The 22,762-nt window shown below is 36.4% G+C and overlaps 1 protein-coding gene across 1 annotated transcript in view; it reads left to right on the top strand.

Annotated features, from left to right (window-relative positions):
- Window positions 1-22,762, top strand: part of LOC150075985 (prolow-density lipoprotein receptor-related protein 1-like) — a 1,358,636-nt gene that overhangs the window by 94,912 nt on the left and 1,240,962 nt on the right. Inside the window, 2 exon segments of the mRNA XM_090387555.1 lie at window positions 12,995-13,108; window positions 19,666-19,788. Coding sequence (XP_090243681.1) covers window positions 12,995-13,108; window positions 19,666-19,788 — 237 coding nt within the window.

Here is a 22,762-nt window from a genome sequence, read left to right as displayed (position 1 = left end):
TCATTAATACATGAGTTGGATGAAAAATGGGATTGTAGGAGGTCAGCTTTATCCTTGGTTTAAGTGACAACAGAACCATCTGGTTTGGGCAGAGGTGGGAGTAGAGATGGGCAAAAGTTGCGGCCAATAGCTTTAGCACGAGACCAGAATGCTCGGCTACCATTAGGGAAAGAAGCAAGTTTTCTACTCTTAGCCTGTTCAAACTCTAGTTTAGACTGATTAATAACTACTTTACAATTGTTGCGAGCTTTGGTGTAGGCAGAAAATGAAACTGAAGAATTAGAAACAAGCCAATTACAATATGCAACATTCTTCTTTTGAACAGCCTTAGCACATTTATTGGAAAACCAAGATTTAGACAAAAGATGAGATTTTAAAATGTAGTGTGGGATAAAGGATTCCATTTTTGCAAGAATAATTTCACTGACACGATCTGAGCAAATGTTGACATCAGAAGTTTTGAAACAGTAATCCGACCAAAGAAAAGAAGAAAAGAAATCTCACAGGTCATCCCATTTTGCATTCTTGTAATGCCAAACAACACGAGGTTGGGAATAGCCATGAGATAAAGACTCCATTGGAGAAGAGACAATCACCAAGTTGTTATCTGAAGTGCCCAAAGGACCTCTCGCTTTGACCGTGTACTTAGAAGGGTTGTTTGTGAGAAAAAGATCATGCGTGTTGGCTGTATGATTAGGATTGTCTGATATTCTTGTAGGTAAATGAACAATCTGTGCAAGGTCATTAGTAATTGCAAAAGCCTCAGCATCTCGACCAGCTGGGTCGGTGTGACTAGAAAACGGAAGCCAGCTGGAGTTGTGAACATTAAAATCACCAAGGAAAATTACCTCACTGTTAGGAAAGTTGGACTGGAGAAAGTCAAGTTGCAAAGAGAGGAAGTCAAAGAGCTCGAAGTGATTACTGGGGTTGGGAGAACGGTAGAGACAACAGATGAATTTAACACAGTGAGGTAGAGAGATTTTAAGCCAGAGAAGATCGAAGAAAGGAGATTCCAAATTGCCAAGTCTCTGACAGGGAATATCAGAATGGACATATGCACAAGTACCACATTTGAGGGAAAAGGAATCATACAAAGAATAATTTGGGCATCTGAGATGAGCAGTAGTTGAATCAACCGATAACTGAGATTCTATCAGAAAAAGTACATGGGGTTTGGCAGACTGCAAGTGGAAATGGACATCGTTGAGATTAGAATTGGGACCACGTATATTTGTGAAATGAATTAGGAAGTGTTTGTGGGAGGTTTAGATCTTTTTGCAGATAAGCTTGCTCTATTAGTTTGACAATTCATGGTGTATTCAATAGTAAGAAAAAGTGGGTGGGACATGCTGTATGAAGTAATGAAATTTTTGGATATGGCGTACTCGTGGTAAGAATATACCCAGATCCTTGACATAACGTGCCCTCGACAATGCCCCCCGCATATACACTACTCGGACTCCTTTCAGTCACTATCTGGTAGAGTAGAGGTAGCAAGATTATACACTAGCTGATCCGGAAGCTTCCTAGAGAGATATCCACAGGTTCGGTCCGGTGTACTAACTAGCGGCCGGCCTGCAAACACCATTTTAGAGCTGTACCCTCGAAATGTAAGGAATATTGGATCTTGCCACGATGTTCATCATAACCTCAAAAGTCATCAATCATACTGCATGATGGAAGAGTTGGGGAAGGGTTGACTGGAACTTAGCTCTAGAGACTAAACATGGGTTTCACCACTTCAAGCGTCCAATAAGCAAAGTGGTGGTATTGCACCGGTTGATGAGAGTCATCTACCACCTAGTACTGCCTGGTAACATAGAGGGGCGGTATTCCTCCATGTGGTGTGGGCGCCACACCTCGATCCCTGTTTACGTTGGTTCGCACCTGGGTGGTCACCCACCATGTACTTGTGCATGGAGGTTATACTCAGGATTACTAACAGTCCCACCATTGTGAAGGTGCAAGCAGAGGATTTGGTTTGGCTGTCACAGACTGTCTGGACTTCGCCGAAATTGGATCCACTTAATTTGAGTGTCACCCGAATATTAGTTCCATCAGCGTTTTAGACTCCCCGGGTAGCAAGTACAGCTTGTCTGGCATATCTGAGAGAATGTCTGTGACAACCTCAAGGACCAACCGATGGCTTCCTAACTGTTGCTCAGGCAACACACATATAAGGGGACATAAATTGAAATTGAAAAAGAAGTTATAGGATAGATGTGAGAAAATCTGCTTTCAGTCAGAAATTGATTGATTGTAGCATTAGTAGAGGCATTTTTTGCAAGAAAGCAAGCTTATGTAGCACAGCCCAAAAAAAAACCCTTTCCGTTTCACCCGTCCATTCACTCCAGAAGTTTGTCTAGTTCAGCCTTGAATTTATTTAAACTGTCAACTTCTACAAAGACAGATGGAAGTTTGTTCCAGCAATCATCCACCATCTGGCTAAAGGCAAATTTCCACACATCTATTCTACAACTGTCTTTCCTCAATTTGAATTTATGCCCCCTCAGATGCGGAATCTGAGCAAGAGGAAGAATCCCATCAGCATTGAGTTTGCCGAAATCATTCAAGGCTTTATACACCTCAGTCAGATCACCTCGCAGGTGCCTAGTCTCCAGATGCTGCAATTTGCAGAACTTAAACCTTTCTTGGTAACAGCAATTTGGTCGTCCACTCTCTAATCTAGTTGCCCTTCTCTGTACTTGTTCCAGCAGCTCTACATCTTTCCTAAAATGAGGCTTCCAAGCCTGTATGCAGTACAAGGTATGGTCCGACCATTGCCTTATCCACCTAGTATTGCAAAGGTTAATAACTTGAATAATTTAAGGAAGAATTAGGCAAATTATTAGAGTAGGTGGACAAATGAGATTGGTAGCATTTTTTTTGGCTGATGCTGTATAAACTTGCTTGCTTCCTTGCATCATTTGGCACTAATAATATTTCTGCTCTTTGTTTTAAAAGTTTCCATTGTAGCAGTTCATTATACTACACAGTAAATTGTAAAGAAAGCATTAAGTGTATATAATACTCCCATATGTAGATCATGAAACCAAAACCACAGGCAAAAGTGACAGAATTACAATTTTTCTATTTGACACTATATGTAGTTTCCATGATGATGCAACTGAGCCAATCCTTGTTGCCTGTTCAGTACTATATTGCAAATTGGTTTCTGTAAATGTACTTCAGTATGTAAGCACACTTGCAATAAGAAATGAACAGTATTGAAACTGTTCATATATGATATCAAAGAATAATTTTGATATCATATTTGGATTTCAGGAAAGCTTTTGACACTGTTGCGCATGGAAGACTATTGTACAAATTGGAGCAGAATGGTATTAAGGGTAAGTTGCTACAATGGATAAAAGGATGGCGTAGTGGGAGAAGACAGAGGGTAGTAATTAATGGGTGCTGCTCTTCGTGGACTACTGTTATTAGGGTCCACTGTTGTTTTGTATATTTATCAATGATATTGATGAAGGTATATCAGGCTTAGTGTCGAAGTTTGCAGATGATACAAAGGTTGGCAGGGTTGTTAATGACAGTAATGGCAGTGTGCTACTGCAACAGGATCTAGATAATTGGCAGATGGGCTAAGAAGTGGCAACTGAAGTTTAACCTTGACAAATGCAAAGTACTTCATATGGGTAGAAGTAACCCCAGAGAAATGTACCAACTGTGTGGTTACTACACTTAAGGTGATAGAAAATGAAAAAGACCTGGGAGTAATTGTGCAGTCAGATATGAAGTTTTCTGAGCAATGCAGATAGGCTGCCAGGGCAGGTCATGGGGTTTTGTCAATGATATATAGGAATTTCGCTAGCAGAAGGAGGTGATTGTCCCTCTGTATAAGGCAATTGTCAGGCCGTGCCTTGAGTACTGCGTACAGGTCTGGAGGCCTCATTTTAGGAAGGATGTAGATTTGCTTGAACGTGTACAGAGAAGGGCAACAAGATTGGTGAGGAGAATGAAGGGATCCTCTTACCAAGAGAGGCTTAAGTTCTGCAAATTGCAGTGGCTGAAGACTAGGCACCTGCGCCATGATCTGATTGAGATGTATAAGGCCTTGAATGGGTTGAGCACGCTGAATTCTGATGGGATCCTTCCACTTGTTCAGATTAGAAACCTAAGGGGGAATAAATTCAAATTAAGAAAAGACAGATGTAGAATAGATGTGTGGAAATTTGCCTTTAGCCAGCGGGTGGTTAATTGCTGGAACAAACTTCCATCTGTTGTTGTGGAAGTTGATAGGTTAAATAAATTTAAGGAGGAATTGGACAGGCATTTGGAGGGAATGGTGTGATTTTTATTTTTTTTTTTTATGGCTGATGCTGCATAAGCTCATACACTTCCTTTCTTGCATCACATGCCACTACTACTTCTACTACTGAAGAACACAAGTGCCAGAGAATTTCAGGAACTGTTTTTGTGTGATAAAGGAGTTGAAGAAATTTTTGGATTTTCAGAGATGAGCAACAAAGCAATATATTTGTGTGAAAATATTTAGGTAATAAACAAATAAATAAATAAAAAAAAAGGTAAACTGCAGCCATTATCAGTTCACCGCAGGATGGAAGCCTCCTCAACAATTCATATTGATATAATTGTAATAAATTGGTATTAACTCTCATCGTTCGGAACCAAAGCACACGCATTTAATTCAGGCTAGGATTTTATGCTTGATGTAAGTTGACTTTAAACATTTAGATAAATTTTAATGTTTCAAAGGACAACTTATACACTGGAATATACACTAGATCCTGTGACTTATGCTTTCATTGGGAAACCCTTAAAAAAATACCTTTCTTTCTTTCTTTCTTTTTTTGAGAGTTAAAGGGGCAGAGTGAGAAGTCCTTTCAGCACATGGTTGGCAAATGATGCTCAGTACACAATCAAACTTTTTGAAATTTGCAGCATTTTTGATCATTAATTAATATTTATTATATGGTCTAATTTTTTTGATGTGTATTATGTTAACTAGATTGATATATATATATATATATATATATAATTAGATTTAAATAATGTTAGAAAAGGAATATTACATAATAAAAATAAAAAGGAGGGTACAGCACACATCAGGGGCAGCAAAACGCATAATCCTCTACATGATGCTTGAAATATAATCTTATATATATCTATATATATATAGATATATATATATAGATATATATAATCCAAATATACTAGTGTTAAAATGTAAGATATATATATATATAAATATATTAAGTGTTACTATTATATAAAAATAAAAATAAAAACAAAATGTTACATATAGAACTAACCGATTAATGCCATCAAACGATAGAACATTACATCGGACGTTAGGTATGTCCAAATTATATAAGTTAACGTAATGCAAGTACCTCATCGTTTGAAAATTGATGTAACCATTCTCCAACCGTACCTCCAGCATACATGAAAAAATATGCAAAGTTACATAAAAATATATCAAATATTAGATAAATAACTTAATAAGCCCAACATGGGAACCCATTTTGTAGGAGACTTTGTCGAGGGCTAAACCCCTACAAAATAAAAACCCAAGTTAGACTGAGCCATCGGTTTCTGTTATCATCTGCCTGTATACCAATTCCAATATCCATAATAATGGATAATACAATTAATTTAGCATTAGGTTATAGTAAATACAGTAAACCCCCGCTATTCGCGGGGGTTACGTTCCTGAGAAATTCCGCGAATACTGAGTTATGGCGCCCATGGTAATAAAAGAGTTCCGTTCCAAAGTATGAAATATATAACAAAAATTAGTCTAAAATTTTGTCTGTACGTATTATGTGTATTTACCTACATAATATGACTATGTACATAGACAAACGTAGAGAGTAAGTACATAAAAAAAAAAAAAGCATAAGGCATCGAAATGAAAATAAGAAACAATTTATTAAATGTAATACTGTACATATTTATTAGACATTTTAAAGAAACCTTTCAAAAACATATCAAGAACATGGGTTGCTGGGCGAAAAATAACCATATCGATTTTTAAATCTTTCAAACCAGCCTTTGCTGGCTAAAAAACTTATCCCGCGAGTGCTATCACCAGTTTCACTAAAGTGTAGTGTTGATAAAGGTGTTTTGCCTTTTCACGAATGATAAGTGAACTTAACGGAATTTTATTTTGAGTTCGGTCTTCTATCCACAGATTTAAAGCCTTTTCCATTTTTTCTAATTTCACATCACGAGTTATAGAGCAAATTTTTGATGCAATTAGCGCGTTTTCACGGACACTACGGCGGATTTTTTCTTCCGATTTCTTGATTGATCGTACCGTTGACTCATTGATTTTATAATGTTTTGCCACTGAGGAGACACTTTCACCATTAGAAATTTTGTCTAACAATTCAATTTTACTCGCTAATGTCATCACCTTCTTTGATCTTTTCACAGTTCCCTTTTTATTCGCGGCCATATTTTTGTAGGATTAGAAAAGAACTTGTCCACAATAAAATCACTTTCTTTTAACTTTAACACGCTCGAAAAAGTCTGTTTACATCAACACACTGCAAAATGGTAGATTTTTCACTTTTGTAAACGTATCAATTAAAAGCAAGAGATGAAACCTTCTATGACAAGCGCATTACACATACTGAACAAGGATTAGCTTGAAACATCCGCGCTCGCGATTTTGTCACTCCCCACCCATTGAGCGCAGGACACTTCCTTTTTACACCTTTTAAGTTATTTTTACTCATTTTTAGAGAATAAAGCACAATTACAAAATGAGGAGTCACACTTGATACACATAAAGCTGTGAGCGTGTAGCAAAACGAATAAACAACACCATAAAGGCAGAGACAACTCTATTAACACCTCACTAGCTCACATTTTACATTTCTGGGGGTTACTACCATAAAACAATAAAAACAATTTCCAGTTGCGTTCCTGCTAGTGGAATCTGTTATAAACTGGTAGTGAACTCCATCTAATTGCATTTGCGATTATATCGATAGCTGGAATTGTGTTGGTTTTTAAGTTATTATGGTGAAATGTGTTTCCCCTTCACTGCTATAAAAAAATAAATACATTTTCAGAATCTTCTCTTCATTTCTATCGTGTTGCGTTCAGTTGGGGTGATTCCGCGTTCGACTGCCATTTCTTGTAAACACAAAGGCGAATCGTGCATATGCGAATTCAGTTCGTGTTATATACAATATCGTTCCCCTAAATTGTGTAAGATTGAATTAGTGTAGTGTAAACACGTGTTATAAGACGACTGACTGTACTACTCTGTGGAAAAATGATTTTAGCCACACCCATGTTTTTTTCATGGCGGAAAATGTTCCGGCGCTTTAAAATTCACATTTTTTAGGTTTAAATCAGCGACCGCGAATACGCGAAACCGCGAATACAGATACCGCAAATAGCGGGGGTTTACTGTACTATAAAACAGTATAAATCTGGCCGTCCAAAATGTGGGTTATGTCTAATCATAATTTGTACGAATACAGACTGGATGATATTTAGCCCGACCGATCGCTACAAAATTATAAGCACAACTGAGAAATATTAATAATTGTTGAAAAATATGCAGAAAAATTTTGTTGAACAATATGCAAAAAATATTTGCAGAAATAAGCTAATAAAGCTAACTAAAGGCGAACGGAAGTCAGAGTAGTTAAAGCAATAGTATCTCACTCCCCCTCGAATTACTCTAATAGTTCGTGAGATATGAAAAATTAAGGCAAGAGGATAGATAAAAGTAAAACAGAAAAGGAAAAGCATTTTATCAATATTACATCGGATTTTAACCGGGAGTGTAAAATCCCGACCCTAATAGTAGGGATCCTGGTTAATAGTAAGAGCTGGTAAAAATATATAAAAAGCATGCCAAAAGCAACAGAAAAAGGAAAAGAAGAAACGGAATGGCTAGTTCCTAAGATAATTTACTATAATTTACTATAAAACCAAAGATCAAACATTATATAGTGGCAAACATTATGTGAGGTTTAAAACAAAGGAAAGAATGCCATTAAACAACAATGGCGGGAATACCTTATATTCATTACCGTAGCCCAGGGCGGGAAAAAACTAAACGCCAGCAGCAAATGCACAGGACGTTTATAACTGCCGCGTATTCTACGCCACCTAAGATATGTCCAATAATAGCCAAGTATAGGATGAACAATAAGTATGAAAGCGCCCTCTATCGTAAAGAAAACAAAACCAATATTTCTCAGATGTCGAAGAGAAATCTTAGTAAAAATGAATTAATTCCTACTGTAGAAACACATATAGGTACCACTTTTCTAAGGCGTAAGCTATATATAGCGTGTTTATACAGCAGTACCTAGTATGTACATGTTTATACAAAGGCTAATTAGTAAATAACTCGCTCCAAAGATCCTGATGAATACAACAGATAATAATTGTTTTAAAAAACAGAGAAATTATACCAGAGAATTTATACCAGATGATAATTCTTTTAAACAGAGAATATTTTATTATGCCTGATAACTTCCATAGTATCCAATTGGTTTATATCTTCGTGGTATTGATTTAGTGCTATAGACAAAGCAGTACTCATATGTTTCATAATGAAATTTTGTGGGAAACCGTTATCTAATAAATTATGTTTAAGATCCATCAGTGCATCTATAACATCACTTTTATTGTTACAGATGTATAATCTTCTGATAACTTGCGTCACTATTATATTTTTAAGGATACGTATAGAAATATTAGTACCCCAACTGGTTAGGTTTATAGTTTTGAAATTAAATTCTTTGCGTTTGTCGAAAATCTTGGTAGCTTGGTTGTTATTCTTATTATGAATGTCTATATCTAGATATGTAGCTTTACCCGAGTCACTCTTGTTAGTGACTTCTAGCACCAATTCCTGCGGGTAGTGTTTAACTGCTTCAGTATGAAAGTCATTATAGTTGAATACAATTAAGTCATCTATATATCTGAACATATTGATATCTTTAGTGAAGTTATTTTCAAAATGGTGTAGATATAGATTAGCCATAAGACATGAGCTACTTGCCCCCATAGCTATGCCAGTATGCTGTACGAAAATATTGCTACCATTATAAATGTAGCTGTTGGAAATACATAGGTTAAGTAGGTTATCCCAGTAATTACGTTGGCAGGGTAAAAAGTCGCTATATTCTGTGAAATAATTATTTAAAACCAATTTTAAACTATCATGCGGGATGCTAGTGAATAAGTTTTTGAAATCATATGTATTTATGTGTTTGATATTATGCTTATTATTCTTTATAAAGGTTAAAATGGGTCTATTATTATTAATAATCCTAGTGAAATTTATGTTATTGAAGATAATCTTAAGCAGATCAACTAGCTTACCATGCGGGACTTTTGAGTAGCTATTTCTACATGAAGTTATAAATCTGAAACTGGTAGGTGATTTATGAAATTTAGGTATCCCATACAAAAAAGGAAAGTTAGTGTTGCAGTTCTTAAGTTTTAACTTTTTTTGCATCGCTAGTAGCTTTTTGGTGATAGTACCAAGGTTACCGTTTGATCTAGCGTATGTAGCGCTGCTATGCAGCTCATTGTACAATAGTGAGGCGTAGAATTTTTTACAGATAAAACTATAATTATTAGCGGCCTTGTCTATGGTAGTTATGATAAATATATCTTGTAAATCCTTTAATTGTCTTTTGATTAATTGCATGTTATATCTTTTGCTATCTCTATTGGTAAGTTGCTTACTATGTAAAAGCTTCTTACTTAAATGTTGCTTAAGTTCACTGATAGTAAGTACCAGCCAATTATAGAAGGCCTCTAGTGGTAAATTATACTTATATGCAAGTTTAAGGCAAAACTGCATAAGGTCGGAGTGTAATTGTTTGTTAATATATTTAGCAATAGGACTAGTGTTCGGTCTGTATTTAAAACCATGGGAAAGTACTGTTCTCAGATCCTGGTGCGGAACTAAGTTGATATCACCAGTAATAACATGCATATGATGCATATCTACATAATCATGGTATTGTGGCAAGTGGCAGTGGCAGATAGCCTCCTTGTAGAATTTATCTAAGTTGCATGCTAGCTGTTTATAGTTACAAGCCGTAAGTCCAAACGGTTTAATGTAACTGAACCTTGTAACTATATTCATATTTTTGAGTGGAAAATCCTTAATATGTTTATTTAAGATATCCTTGAACAGTAAGTTGTCAAATATAATGTTGCTGAATTTAATATTAATATATATGTTTTCAATAACCTGTTTATTACCTAGCCGATATTTAAAGATATCCTTGAGTAAGTGGTCTAGATGCTGGTTACGGTGCACATATGTCAAGTTAATTTTTTCTAAGGCTTTAAGCTTGCTATGCTTTAGTCCAAATGTTATATCATGTATGCGTTTTATATTTATATTAGGTTCGTCCCATGTATTCAGTACTTCAGCAAATCTGCCCAAAATATGCTTAGTACGTATTGGATTGCCTTTACCAGTATACTTATAAACTTTGCTATTCTTCTTGCTACGTGGCAATTTATAATGTGATCTATTTGCCATGCGAAATAGCTTATAGACACAAGTATCTAAACTACCATTGTTATAATTACGTTTTATTACCATTGTTATTGTATAATTACCATTGTTATAATTACGCTTTTGGCATGCTTTTTATATATTTTTACCAGCTCTTACTATTAACCAGGATCCCTACTATTAGGGTCGGGATTTTACACTCCCGATGTAATATTGATAAAATGCTTTTCCTTTTTTGTTTTACTTTTATCTATCCTCTTGCCTTAATTTTTCATATCTCACGAACTATTAGAGTAATTCGAGGGGGGGGGGGAGTGAGATACTATTGCTTTAACTACTCTGACTTCCGTTCGCCTTTAGTTAGCTTTATTAGCTTATTTCTGCAAATATTTTTTGCATATTGTTCAACAAAATTTTTCTGCATATTTTTCAACAATTATTAATATTTCTCAGTTGTGCTTATAATTTTGTAGCGATCGGTCGGGCTAAATATCATCCAGTCTGTATTCGTACAAATTATGATTAGACATAACCCACATTTTGGACGGCCAGATTTATACTGTTTTATAGTATTTACTATAACCTAATGCTAAATTAATTGTATTATCCATTATTATGGATATTGGAATTGGTATACAGGCAGATGATAACAGAAACCGATGGCTCAGTCTAACTTGGGTTTTTATTTTGTAGGGGTTTAGCCTCAACAAAGTCTCCTACAAAATGGGTTCCCATGTTGGGCTTATTAAGTTATTTATCTAATATTTGATATATTTTTATGTAACTTTGCATATTTTTTCATGTATGCTGGAGGTACGGTTGGAGAATGGTTACATCAATTTTCAAACGATGAGGTACTTGCATTACATTAACTTATATAATTTGGATATATATATATATACACTGAGTGGTCACTGAATTATTACCACCTACCTAATACTTCGTAGGTTCTCCTTTTGCCCTCAGTATAGCAGCTATCCAATGTGGCGTTGATTCAACAAGATGTCGGAAGCGTTCAGGAGGTATGGACAACCAAGCTGTGTGTAATGCAGTTAACAATGCAGGTATGGAGGTGGTTGGTGTATCCAGACACCTGATATGCCTTTCCATAATGTGCCACAAGTGCTCTATGGGATTGATATCGAGGGGGGCTCGGAGGCCAATTGATATGCTGGAAGTCAGAACTGTGTTCCCCAAACCATTCCTGCACAACTAGTGCCTGATGGCTCGATGCATTGTCATCTTGGAAGACACAATCGCCATTCGGGAAAAAGTGTAACATAGCGGGGTGTACACAGTCAGCAAGCAGTTGATGATAGTGGAGACCACTGATATGTTGTTCCACATACATCAGAGATCAAAGTTCCTGCCAGTGAAACATGCCCCACACCACACAACTGCCTCCACCGGCCTGCACTTTTGATACCATGCATGATGGATCAAGAGCCTCATGTTGTTGATGCCAAATCTGTACACAACCATCGACGGTGTGGAGTGAATAACATGACTCATCCGACCAGCACACCTTCCAGTCTTCTAACGTCCAACTTGCATGCTCTTTGCACCAGGCGAGTCTTTTATGCTGATCAACCTTGGTTAGGAGAGGATGCTGTAGGGGATCATCTGTTGGTATAGCCCATACGTGCAACTCATGGTCATGCCAGATATTGTTCCGGGTTGGCCCATGTTGTATTGGGTAGTCAACTCTTCAACAGTCGTTGGACCCGGTGCTCACCTCTAACATCAACCTCTCTCTGACCTTTGCAGTTTTGGCATTAGGTCATTGTTTGACCATTTTGACGCCAGTCCTGGTACACTTTTAAGTATGGCAGCTCTCGAACACCCCACCAGTTCAGCTGGTTGGGAAATCGAGGCACCAGCTCGTCGCACACCCACAATCCTTCCTTTTACCCATCACGCTCGGAATTTTACTACCTACTGAATCACTGACACCATATCTATGCTACGTAGGTCGACTAACTCCGCACTCTCGTACCTCAGATGGTTAACGGGTCGCATTTAGTTTTCATATGTGTTGTCATAATTCAGTGATCATTCAGTATATATAATGCACACTCACTCTACATTAATTTTAAACTATTTTAATTAAATACATCAGGATATAGCTCATTAACTGGTGAGCAGCATTTTACATTAAGACAAAGTGTTCAAACACTCAGTCTATCAAATGAGTTATACTAGTTCTGTTTACTAGTTTCTTTATAAGCACATTATAAACCTATATACCTATAAGATGCAACTCTTTGTATGTATTTTTCATGTGTTTTTTTGTTATTTCTCTGGTTAAATATGAGATGTATACCTTAAATTACCTATGTACAAGGAAAAATACTCAGTTATGGGTATGCAAGGAAAAGTCTCATGAAATCAGATTTATTAGTAATAAATATTAAAACTAGTTAAAATTAATGCAAAGTGAGTTTACATTGTATTCATGTGTGTTGTTGAATGTTATTGAAAACCTGAATTTTATTTCAGAAAATTCAACAATATGTGAAGCAGCTGACTGTAAATATGGATGCAGACCTAGTCCAAAAGGTGCTCTTTGCTTTTGTTCCGAAGGAAAAGAGCCTAATGCAACTGACTGTGTTGGTATGTTTGGTATTTAAACAACAATAAAAATAATAATAACACAGTGGAATCTTGATAATTTGAGTAATAATATGTTATGCAGTAACAAATTCATATAGGTATCAAAATAAAAACAAGTACATTTTTTTTTCTCTCCAAAATTGTTTAAACGTTAGTTGAAAAAAAATTTGAAACACAATTTTAATTGTATACTTTCTTATAGAGCTACAGCTGTAACAAAATATGCATTTTTGTGTTTATTTTGTGTGCGTTTCATTAATTTCATAAGTTTATTATCCTTTATTTTACTAGTTATGCACATGCAAAGACTGCTTTTATCAATTTTAATGAAAATTACAAAATACACTTTTTTTATTTTATCCTTTTGTAACCTGGTTCTGGTTTCAGCATATGTTTTATGCTGAAATTTAAACCTAATCATCATGGTAAAACAAAGCAATTGAGACACATACTGGTTGGGATGTTGCCCAGGCAGGAAGGTCTGTTGCACTTTACAGAGAACCAGGACACAGTGCCAAATATGCTGCTGTAACAACTGTCAAAATCGAAACCAATGTCAGAAACTTAAAGCTGGATCAGTATATTATCAGAATAACAGGTGCAACAGAAATTAAGATGATGAATAAACAACTGAAAATTATAAATTAATTTATTGTGAAAGTGTGTAAAAATAGCTTTTAGAACTAGGTGGAAGAAATTTTTAATTGGCTGGGAAACATTATCCAGACAAACCTGACGCCGTTAGTTTAAAGTTTCAGGTTACATGTTTTTCTTTTCCTACTAATTTAATAAACATCTACAGTTTTACCTTAGTTATTTTTGAAAGATGATAAAAGGAAACCCAGTATTCTCTCAAGATGGTTGCCACACTGTGGGAAGCAAAATACATAGTTTCAAAAGTGTGTGGAAGGGTGTGACTCACTGTCCTGCTTTTCTTTTGTGTGTGCTGGCTTAAAATAGCTATCTAGCTTTTGTTGCTTTACCTGCCTCCTTCTTTCGTACAGGAGCTGCCTGTATGGTTTCAAATGGGTCCGAACACCACTAAGTGCTATCCTACTACATTCAGCATTATAATCATTATCTTCAATCCACTGCAGGTGCTTTTGAATACCACTTAAAGCAGCTGATAACTCTGCTGTTTTCAGTTCTTGTGGGGCAGCCTGCAGGACTTTGTACTCATCTTGATTTTCCACTTTGCTGGCTGCAACAAATTGTTGCAAGTCTTCAGTAGGTAGATCCTCATTGTTGAGACTCTAGAAGCTCTTCTACATCTTCATTTTCTGCTTTCTCGAAACCAGCTTCTTTTGCAAGAGAAACACAATCTGCTTTGATTTGTTTTAGTTGTTCTGAAGGTTCAAAACCTTCAAAATCGCGAATTAAATGAGGGATAAGTTTTGGCCACACATGAATCAAGCAGTTTTTTGTTACATCATTCCAGGCTTCTTCAATCATATCAATGACAACTTTGATGTTAAATCTCCTCCAAAATTCCATAACAGTTTGTACCTTGTCACCTTAAGTAGCAGCAGAGTGATAAACCATTACTGGTTTTAACTTCAAGTCTCCGCTGGCAGAGAATTGAAGTTAAAACCAATTGGTGGTGGTGTTGGCGGCGAACATCACATTTCAGTGATCTTTTTCTGCCTTAAATCTTGAGGCATGTGCTTCTGCCTTAGAGATGAAGGTCCTTGAAGGCATATGTTTCCAATAGAGTCCTGTTTCATCCAGATTGAAAATCTGATCCAATGTCTTACCACTGCCTTCAATTATTTTCTGAATGATTGAAGAATAATTCTACCACAGGCGGAAATGCCTTTCCGGCTTCCTCATCTGCACTTGCGGATTCACCAGACAGCTTAACATTGTGAAAAGAGTAGCAGAGTTTGAAGCCCCCATTAAACAAGTCACTACTAGCATTAAAATGAGCCACTTCTGCAAGATTTGGCGATTTATTTTTAAGATCTTCATATATATAACTAGTACTTTCTCTTTCACTGCGAGAAAGCTGCTCCCGATTTTGTTTTTGGTTTGGTCTTCAATCCATATGCTTAGCAGTCTTTCCGTTCCTTCTATTTCTTGTTCTAATTGACTTTGCAGCACTTGAAGTTGTTCCAGCTATACATGTAGTTTTTATTTTCACAGCATTATCTCTGATGGTGTGCAATGTGGATTCACTTAAGCTTGTTGCTCTCGAGATATTACGAGATATTTCATTTCTTTCAGAATGTTTTATTATTTGAAGTTACTCTTCTATATTTAATGCTTTCCTTTTGCACTCACTGCTTGGCTTCTTGGAACTAGGACGCTTAACCATGTCTGGAATGCTGTATGAATACTTTTTATAAAGAAAAGTTAAATGCGAAAGAACAGGCCATGGCGCACACCTGTAGGATAACACATGCGGGTGAACTGAGGAAAGAGATACACAAGGTTTGTGTTTGTGTGAGGTCACATGTAAACATGTCAAACATCAAATGTGTGAGAGCTATATATCCCATTTAGTTGTATTGGTCGGAGACTGTTACCTACATAGCTTAATTAATACTGTAATATAGACATATTAATTGATATTTCTGTTCACTGACTTTTTTTTTTTTTTTTTTGGATATAACATTTAAAACAGTAAAAAAAGATAAGCAATCTATAAAGTTGAATATGGCACACACAAATTGATGTGTGTGTGTGTGTGTGTGCCGTGTTCAACTTTATAGATTGCTTCAACTTCAAAATAGGGCTGAAGAGAAGATTCTGAGAATTTATTTATGTTTTTTATGTGATTGAAGATTTCATGGAAGGGGAAACACATTTCACCATAATTGACGTAAAAACCCATAGAATTCAAGCTATCGGTATTTATTGCAAATGCAATAAGATCGAGTTTACTACACGTTTATAATTATATTGCACTAACAGAAAAGACCAATAAACCGAGAACTGCAAATTTTTTTTATTGTTTTATGGTAGTGACCTCCAGAAATGTGCTCCTCTGCTCACGCTACCATGCCTCACGAAATTTCTGTTCAAACAGAAAAATGCAAGCTCCTGAAAACATGAGTCCGCCTACAGTATCACCTGTTATCTTGTGAATACAGCAAATGACAACAGTGTATCTCTGATAATACAACTACAGCAGATGGGAAATATAGCTCTCACACATTTGATGGTTGACATTTTTTAAGCTTCGTAAATTTGTATGTATTGCTGCTCAGGTTAATATGTTCAGCTTGGTTCAGGGTTTGTGTTCACCTGGTGTTACTTGTAGACAAAATCATGCATGAGCCAACACGGAAAACCACGTTATACTTGCATTACTCCCTAATATATCAGTTGCATTGCAGCAAATTCATGTTGCTAAAATGTGCATTATAGCAGAACTGACTGTACTACGTACTGGTCTGAAGACCTCATTTTTGGAAGAATGTGGAGCTGCTGGAATGAGTACAGAGAAGGGAATTGAGATTGGTGAAAGGAACAAAGGGGTACGCTTACCAAGAATGACTTCAGTTCTGCAAATTGCAGCGTCTGTAGACTAGGCCTCTACAAGATGATCTGATTGGGGTGTTGAAGGCTTTGAATGGATTGAGCAAGCTCAGTACTGATAAGATTTTTCCTCTTGCTTAGACCACACACATGGGGGGCCACAAATTCAAATTGAGGAGGGACGATTGCAGAATAGATGTGAGGAAGTTTGTCTTTAACCAGCGGGTGGTTGATTGTTGGAACAAACTTCCATCTTTTGTGGCAAGTTGCTACTATGAATAAAGGGATGGTTAAGTGGTAGGAGACAGAGTGGTTATAAATGGCCACACTCCTCTTCGTGAACCAATATGATAACTTCAATTCTACAAGGTCACTGTGAGGCTCCTTACTGTTTTCAATATTTATTTCAAGTATTTCAAGTTTGATGTCTAAGTTTGCCAATGATTCAAAAGTGGGCACAGTGGTTAATGATGGTAATCAGGGTACTTCGAAAGGATCTAGATAAATTCAACAGATGGGCTGGAACATGGCTTAAGGTTTGGGCTGCTGACTGTTCTTTTCTGAATTCCCTTTAGCATAGTAAGAAGCTTCCTCACTTTGATTTGTTATTTACATAGGCTGAAAAAAGACAGAATAAGAGTTTCAGAATTATAATATAGCTAATATTATCCGGCCTCAGAAAAATTATAAGAAGTTTGTAGGACTATTTTGTCTTTTTTTTAGAATTTAAACTGCTTTTTGATTAATGTTTGTTAAACTTATTATAAAAGACTGTTTTATTTTGTGTAGATTGGTGAGATTATTACCTCCTCAGTTTGGACCAGAAATGTCCCACTAATATGCTGCACCCTGTACAACCTGGAAGATTATCCTTCAACAGTGTCCTCTACTTTATACATGTCTTACAAGGGGAGGTTATGATGTGGTCCTCATAGATTTCAATAGTACTGTTTGTGTGGATAAGCCTTGGTATGAACCTTTATTGAGCAAAGGGAGAAAGCGTGCTTCTTAAACGTTTTCGAGAAAATCAAAGTTAAAAAATCCCAAGCGACTTATGAGTAAGTTTTGCAGGACATTTCACCAAAGACCGCGTGGCACGGCGGCAGTGTGCCTGCTCATATTTGCGAGATTGCTGGTTTGAATTTTGATGAGTGAACTTTTTTTTCAAATCAGAATGCAATTTTTACCTAAAATAATTGTAAATCACATGGGTTTATACATTTTGTATATTTATTTTCTATTAAAAATGTGCATTTTCCCTTTTTTACTCTCTGCCTTGAAAATTCATTTTCAGAATTACTGTTTATTAAAAATAAATTTATTAAAAGATTTTTACATTTGGGTATGTAAGAACATTATGAATAATTTTAATTTTTAAGCAATTAAATAAATTCAAAGAATGATGAAAAATAAATTTAAAAAAAATATACATTTTTTGTCATTTTCTAAAATAGAAAATTTATACAATGTCATATCATTTGAAAACTTCCTGAAATCAGTTTCTTTAAAATGGTTTGGAGCAGTTTAAAATAACTTATTACCTGTCCCCTTATAATGTTTCTGTAACGTTATGCTCTCGAAGCAGATATTGCAGGCAGGCGAGAACAAAGGATGAGAAGGGAAGGGAAAATTCCATTATATATTTATTTGTGTTTTTTTTGTCAATCACCTATTCGAATTTGTTAATTTTAGAAAAAAAAAAAAAAGTTTAATTAAATTTATTTTTAATAGACAGCAATTCCGAAAATGAATTTTCAAGGCAGACGGTAAAAAAAAAGGGAAAATGCACATTTTTAATAGAAAATAAATAGACAAAATGTATAAACCCATGTGATTTACAATTATTTTGCATTCTGATTTGAAAAAAAAGTTCACTCATCGAGACTCGAACCAGCGATCTCACAAATATGAGTCAGCACGCTTCCACCGTGCCACGTGGTCTTTTGTGAAACATTCTGCAAAACTTACTCATAACTCGCTTGGGATTTTTTTACTTTGATTTTCTCAAAAATGTTTGAGAAGTGCGCTTTCTCCCTTTATTATTGAAATCCCTGAGGACCATGTCGTAATCTCCCCTTGTTAGTTGGCATGATACATCACTGTCTTCTACTCATGTGGTGAGGTCTGAGTTGATTCCCATTAGTCACTGCAGGACTTTCTAAAGTCGTCTTTATGCTGTAATTAGCTGATCATAGACAGAGGGAATAGGGTTTTTTCAGCCCACACAATGTGAAAATTGACCTGTGTACATATACTGCTACAGACAAAGCATATAATATAGACATGAGTGATAAGCTCCATTGCTAGTATTATAATAATTTGAATTTGACTGCCCTGAAACTGTGTTTGTCTACGTTTACATAATTTGTCATATTGATTGTTTCTGTTTGTATAATGACTGGTAATTTTTGTAATGCAGATACTTACTAGAACAATTTATTTATGGGTTTCTTGTGTAAATCCTGTTGGAAAATTTTCTGTTCAGAAGTAAAAAGCTGTGTGTGTGTGTGTGTGTGTGTGTGTGTGTGTGTGTGTGTGATGTGCACATGCATGCACTATATTTTCAAAAGTTTTTGAATGCCAAAAGACACCAGTACAAGTTATTAAAACTATCAGCAAGCATTGGCTTTTGTGATTATACGTTTGTTTGCCACATTCATCAGTGAAAATCACCCCAGTGCATTGTCCTAAATATGATAATATGGACCTTCTGAGTAATTTAGCAGCAGCTGTAGTGATGCTTTGGCAACATGACTATTTTGAGGTCTTTTTCTGTCAAAACTTGACTTAACATTGGAACTTCAGAGCTTTCGAAATCTGTTTAACATTAAGGCTTGCCCTTTAACACCCAACTACTTGTCCATATTTAAACACACTGAACTTTGCCCCATGTTCTGCAGTTTAATTTATATTCATACATTACTATACTGCCCTATACATCATTAAAGTAGTTAACATTTTATATATGTCATGTTATTATACAATGGTATCCTAATACTTTTGATATCATAATGTATTTTGTTTTATTCTGTGTCATCCTTTAATAATTTTTACAAATTTCCTTTAATGCTCAATAGATACCAATGAATGTCACATTGAGGGTACCTGTGATCAGCTCTGCACCAATGCACAAGGCTCATTTTACTGCAGTTGCGTTCCTGGTTACAAACAAGAAGGTCCTACTTGCATTGGTATTAATGGTAGGTAACAGAAAGACTGCTGTTATTTCGTAGGGAAAAAAAAAAACGTCTTCATTTTCATGTCAACATTAATATAACTGATGCATCCAATTTTCATGATATTATTCTCTTTATAAATTTGTGTTTTTTCTGCAATGTATCATAAATAATAAAAAAAAGTATATGGAAATATAATAATAAAGATGTTACTTGAATCACTTATATTAAGTGATCACACACACACTTTTGATGTTAACCTGGTGCTTCTCCACTTTTGCACCATTAGCATTTCTGATAATAATTAAATGGGTATAATAGGAGTTTTATGCATTATCATGAATGTAGGGAATAACTTTGATATCATATATTTGGATCTTAGAAAGGCTTTTGATACTGTTGCACATGGAAGAGTGCTGCAGAAATTGGAGCAGTGCGGCATTGGAATTGCTGCTATGGATAAAGGGATGGTTGAGTGGGAGAAGACAGAGAGTGGTAATCAATGGACACTGCTCTTCATGGACTAATGTCATTAGTGGAGTCCTTCAGGGTCCAGTGTTGGGTTCATTGTTGTTTTATGTATTTATAAATGATATTGATGGTATATCAGGCTTAATGTCCAAGTTTGCAGACGATATGAAGGTTGGCATGGTTGTTAATGACACTAATGACAGTACGCTGCTGCAACAGGATCTAGAAAAGTTCAGATGGGCTGAGAGGTGGCAAATGAAGTTTAACATTGACAAATGTAGAGTACTACATATGGGAAGCAGTAACCCCAGAGTAACGTGTCTACTCTGTGGTACTACACTGACAGACCCCAGAGTAACGTGTCTACTCTGTGGTACTACACTGACAGTGGTAGAGAATGAAAAGGGCCTGAAGGTAATTGTGCAGGCAGATATGAAGTTTTCTGAGTAGTGCAGACGGTCTGGCAAGAATAGCTCATGGTGTCTTGTCAGTGACATATAGAAATTTTTCTAGCAGGGATAAGGAGTTGATTATCCCCTTGTATAAGGCGATGGTCAGGCCACACCTTGAGTACTGTATACAGGTCTGTAGGCCTCATTTTAAGAAGGATGTAGAGCTGTTGGAATGAGTACAGAGAAGGGCAACAAGATTAGTGAATGGAACAAAGGGTTGCTCTTATGAAGAAAGGCTTAAGTTTTGCAGATTACAGTGTTTGGAGACTAGGCACCTGCGAGGTGATCTGATTGAGATGTATAAAGCCTTGAATGGTTTGAGCATGCTCAATGCTGATGGGATCTTCCTCTTGCTCAGAATAATCACCTGAGAGGGCATAAATTAAATTGAGGAAAGACAGTACTCAAGGTGGGTAGTTGATTGGTGGAACAGACTTCCCTCTTTTGTTGTGGAAGTTGATAGCCTAAATAAATTTAAGGCTGAGCTAGACAGGTATTTGGAATGAACGGAGGGGTGAAATCAGAGCTTTTTTTTTTTTTTTTTTTGGCTGATGCTGCATAAGCTTGCTTTCTTGCATTGTATACCTCTACTAATGCTAATGGTAATCAGACCTACCAACTTCCTTGGTTTTGTCAGAAGATTTCAAATATGCTCTTGTGTTATGTTTTAGTTATAAAGTGGTCTTAAAAGTCATGATTAGATGGCTTGGCTGTCTACTGTGGAAAATGTGTATTAAATTGTACATTATTGCATGATACTTTGTTATTGATGGCCTCCGTATCCGAGTGGGCAGGAGCTGGAGTGCAGTAGCACACGCTCTCTGGGTAGACCGGGGTTCAAGCCCCTGACTGCTGAATACGGTCGATCTGCCAACCCGCACTGGACCAGCTTGGCAAATTATGGTCCATTTCCATTTCCCTCAACATGAATTGTTAAGGAGGCTTCCATCTTTGAATGTACGTTGGAATTGTGCTGCAAGTTCACTATGGTAAGGGAGATACCGACATCTCCCTCACTTTCTCCACTTACAATAAACTAGGTTCCCTATTTAATTCTTACAAAGATACACACAAATATCCCATCAGTGATCTCAATAACTTAATATATCTCATAAAATGCCAACCGAACTGCGACACCTGTTACATCAGGAGCACTACCACCAAATTCGGTTCCTCCACAACTTCCAATACCCGCGCATACTACCACTTCAACAGTTTCAAGACAAGTCAATCCTGAACTGAGTTAACAACCCATGCTCAAACCCACAACCACACCCCCCTTGTTGACTCTGCCATCATTATTATTAAACTTAGATCGAGCTACAGAATTCTTCAATATGAAGCCCTCACCATCGAATGGTACTGACACCATTCTGATCTCAACATTATTAACACTAAACTTCCCTTCAACCTTTCACCGGCTTGGAATCTCTTGCGGCTAAAGTTCCCATGTGTCAAAAAGAGCACCATGGGAGTTTAGATAAACTTTAAATACAACACGCGCTCACTTCTCTTCCATTTGCCAACTGATGACGGTTTACTCACGAAAGTCCCTCGTAACGACTATTGGCACCACCGGTCTTCTCTCTTTTTTTTCATTTACGTTTTTTAACCTCTTTATGACAACCAAGGATTGGAGATCTGCATTTCTACTTCCTTGAGCTCTGTTTAAAATATTTTCACCCCATCCCCTGCCTTAGTTCTTTTTAATGCTTCTTCCAACCTAAATTTAACCACCATCTACTAAAAAAATTTTATTGCAGATTTATACAAGGTGAGTACCGTTTTCTAAGCATTTGCTATTCATTTTTTAGTCAGATTTATCATGGTATTATAAGGTTACTATAATTTCACCATTGTCTTATACAAAGGAATAATCACTTCCTTTTCCTTACTAGCAAAATTCCTGTATATCATTGACACTACACCATAACCTGCTCTGGCAGCCTGTCTGCATTGCTCAGAAAACTTCATATCTGACTGCACAATCACTCCCAGGTCCTTTTCATTTTCTACCACCCCCCCTTATAAGTGTATTACCACACAATTGGTACATTCCTCTGGGGTTACTTCTA

The sequence above is a fragment of the Mastigoproctus giganteus genome, chromosome 13, assembly GCF_048544385.1.
Source record: "Mastigoproctus giganteus isolate SK-2022 chromosome 13, ASM4854438v1, whole genome shotgun sequence".
Classification (NCBI taxonomy): domain Eukaryota; kingdom Metazoa; phylum Arthropoda; class Arachnida; order Uropygi; family Thelyphonidae; genus Mastigoproctus; species Mastigoproctus giganteus.
This window is presented reverse-complemented; position numbering and strand designations above follow the sequence as displayed.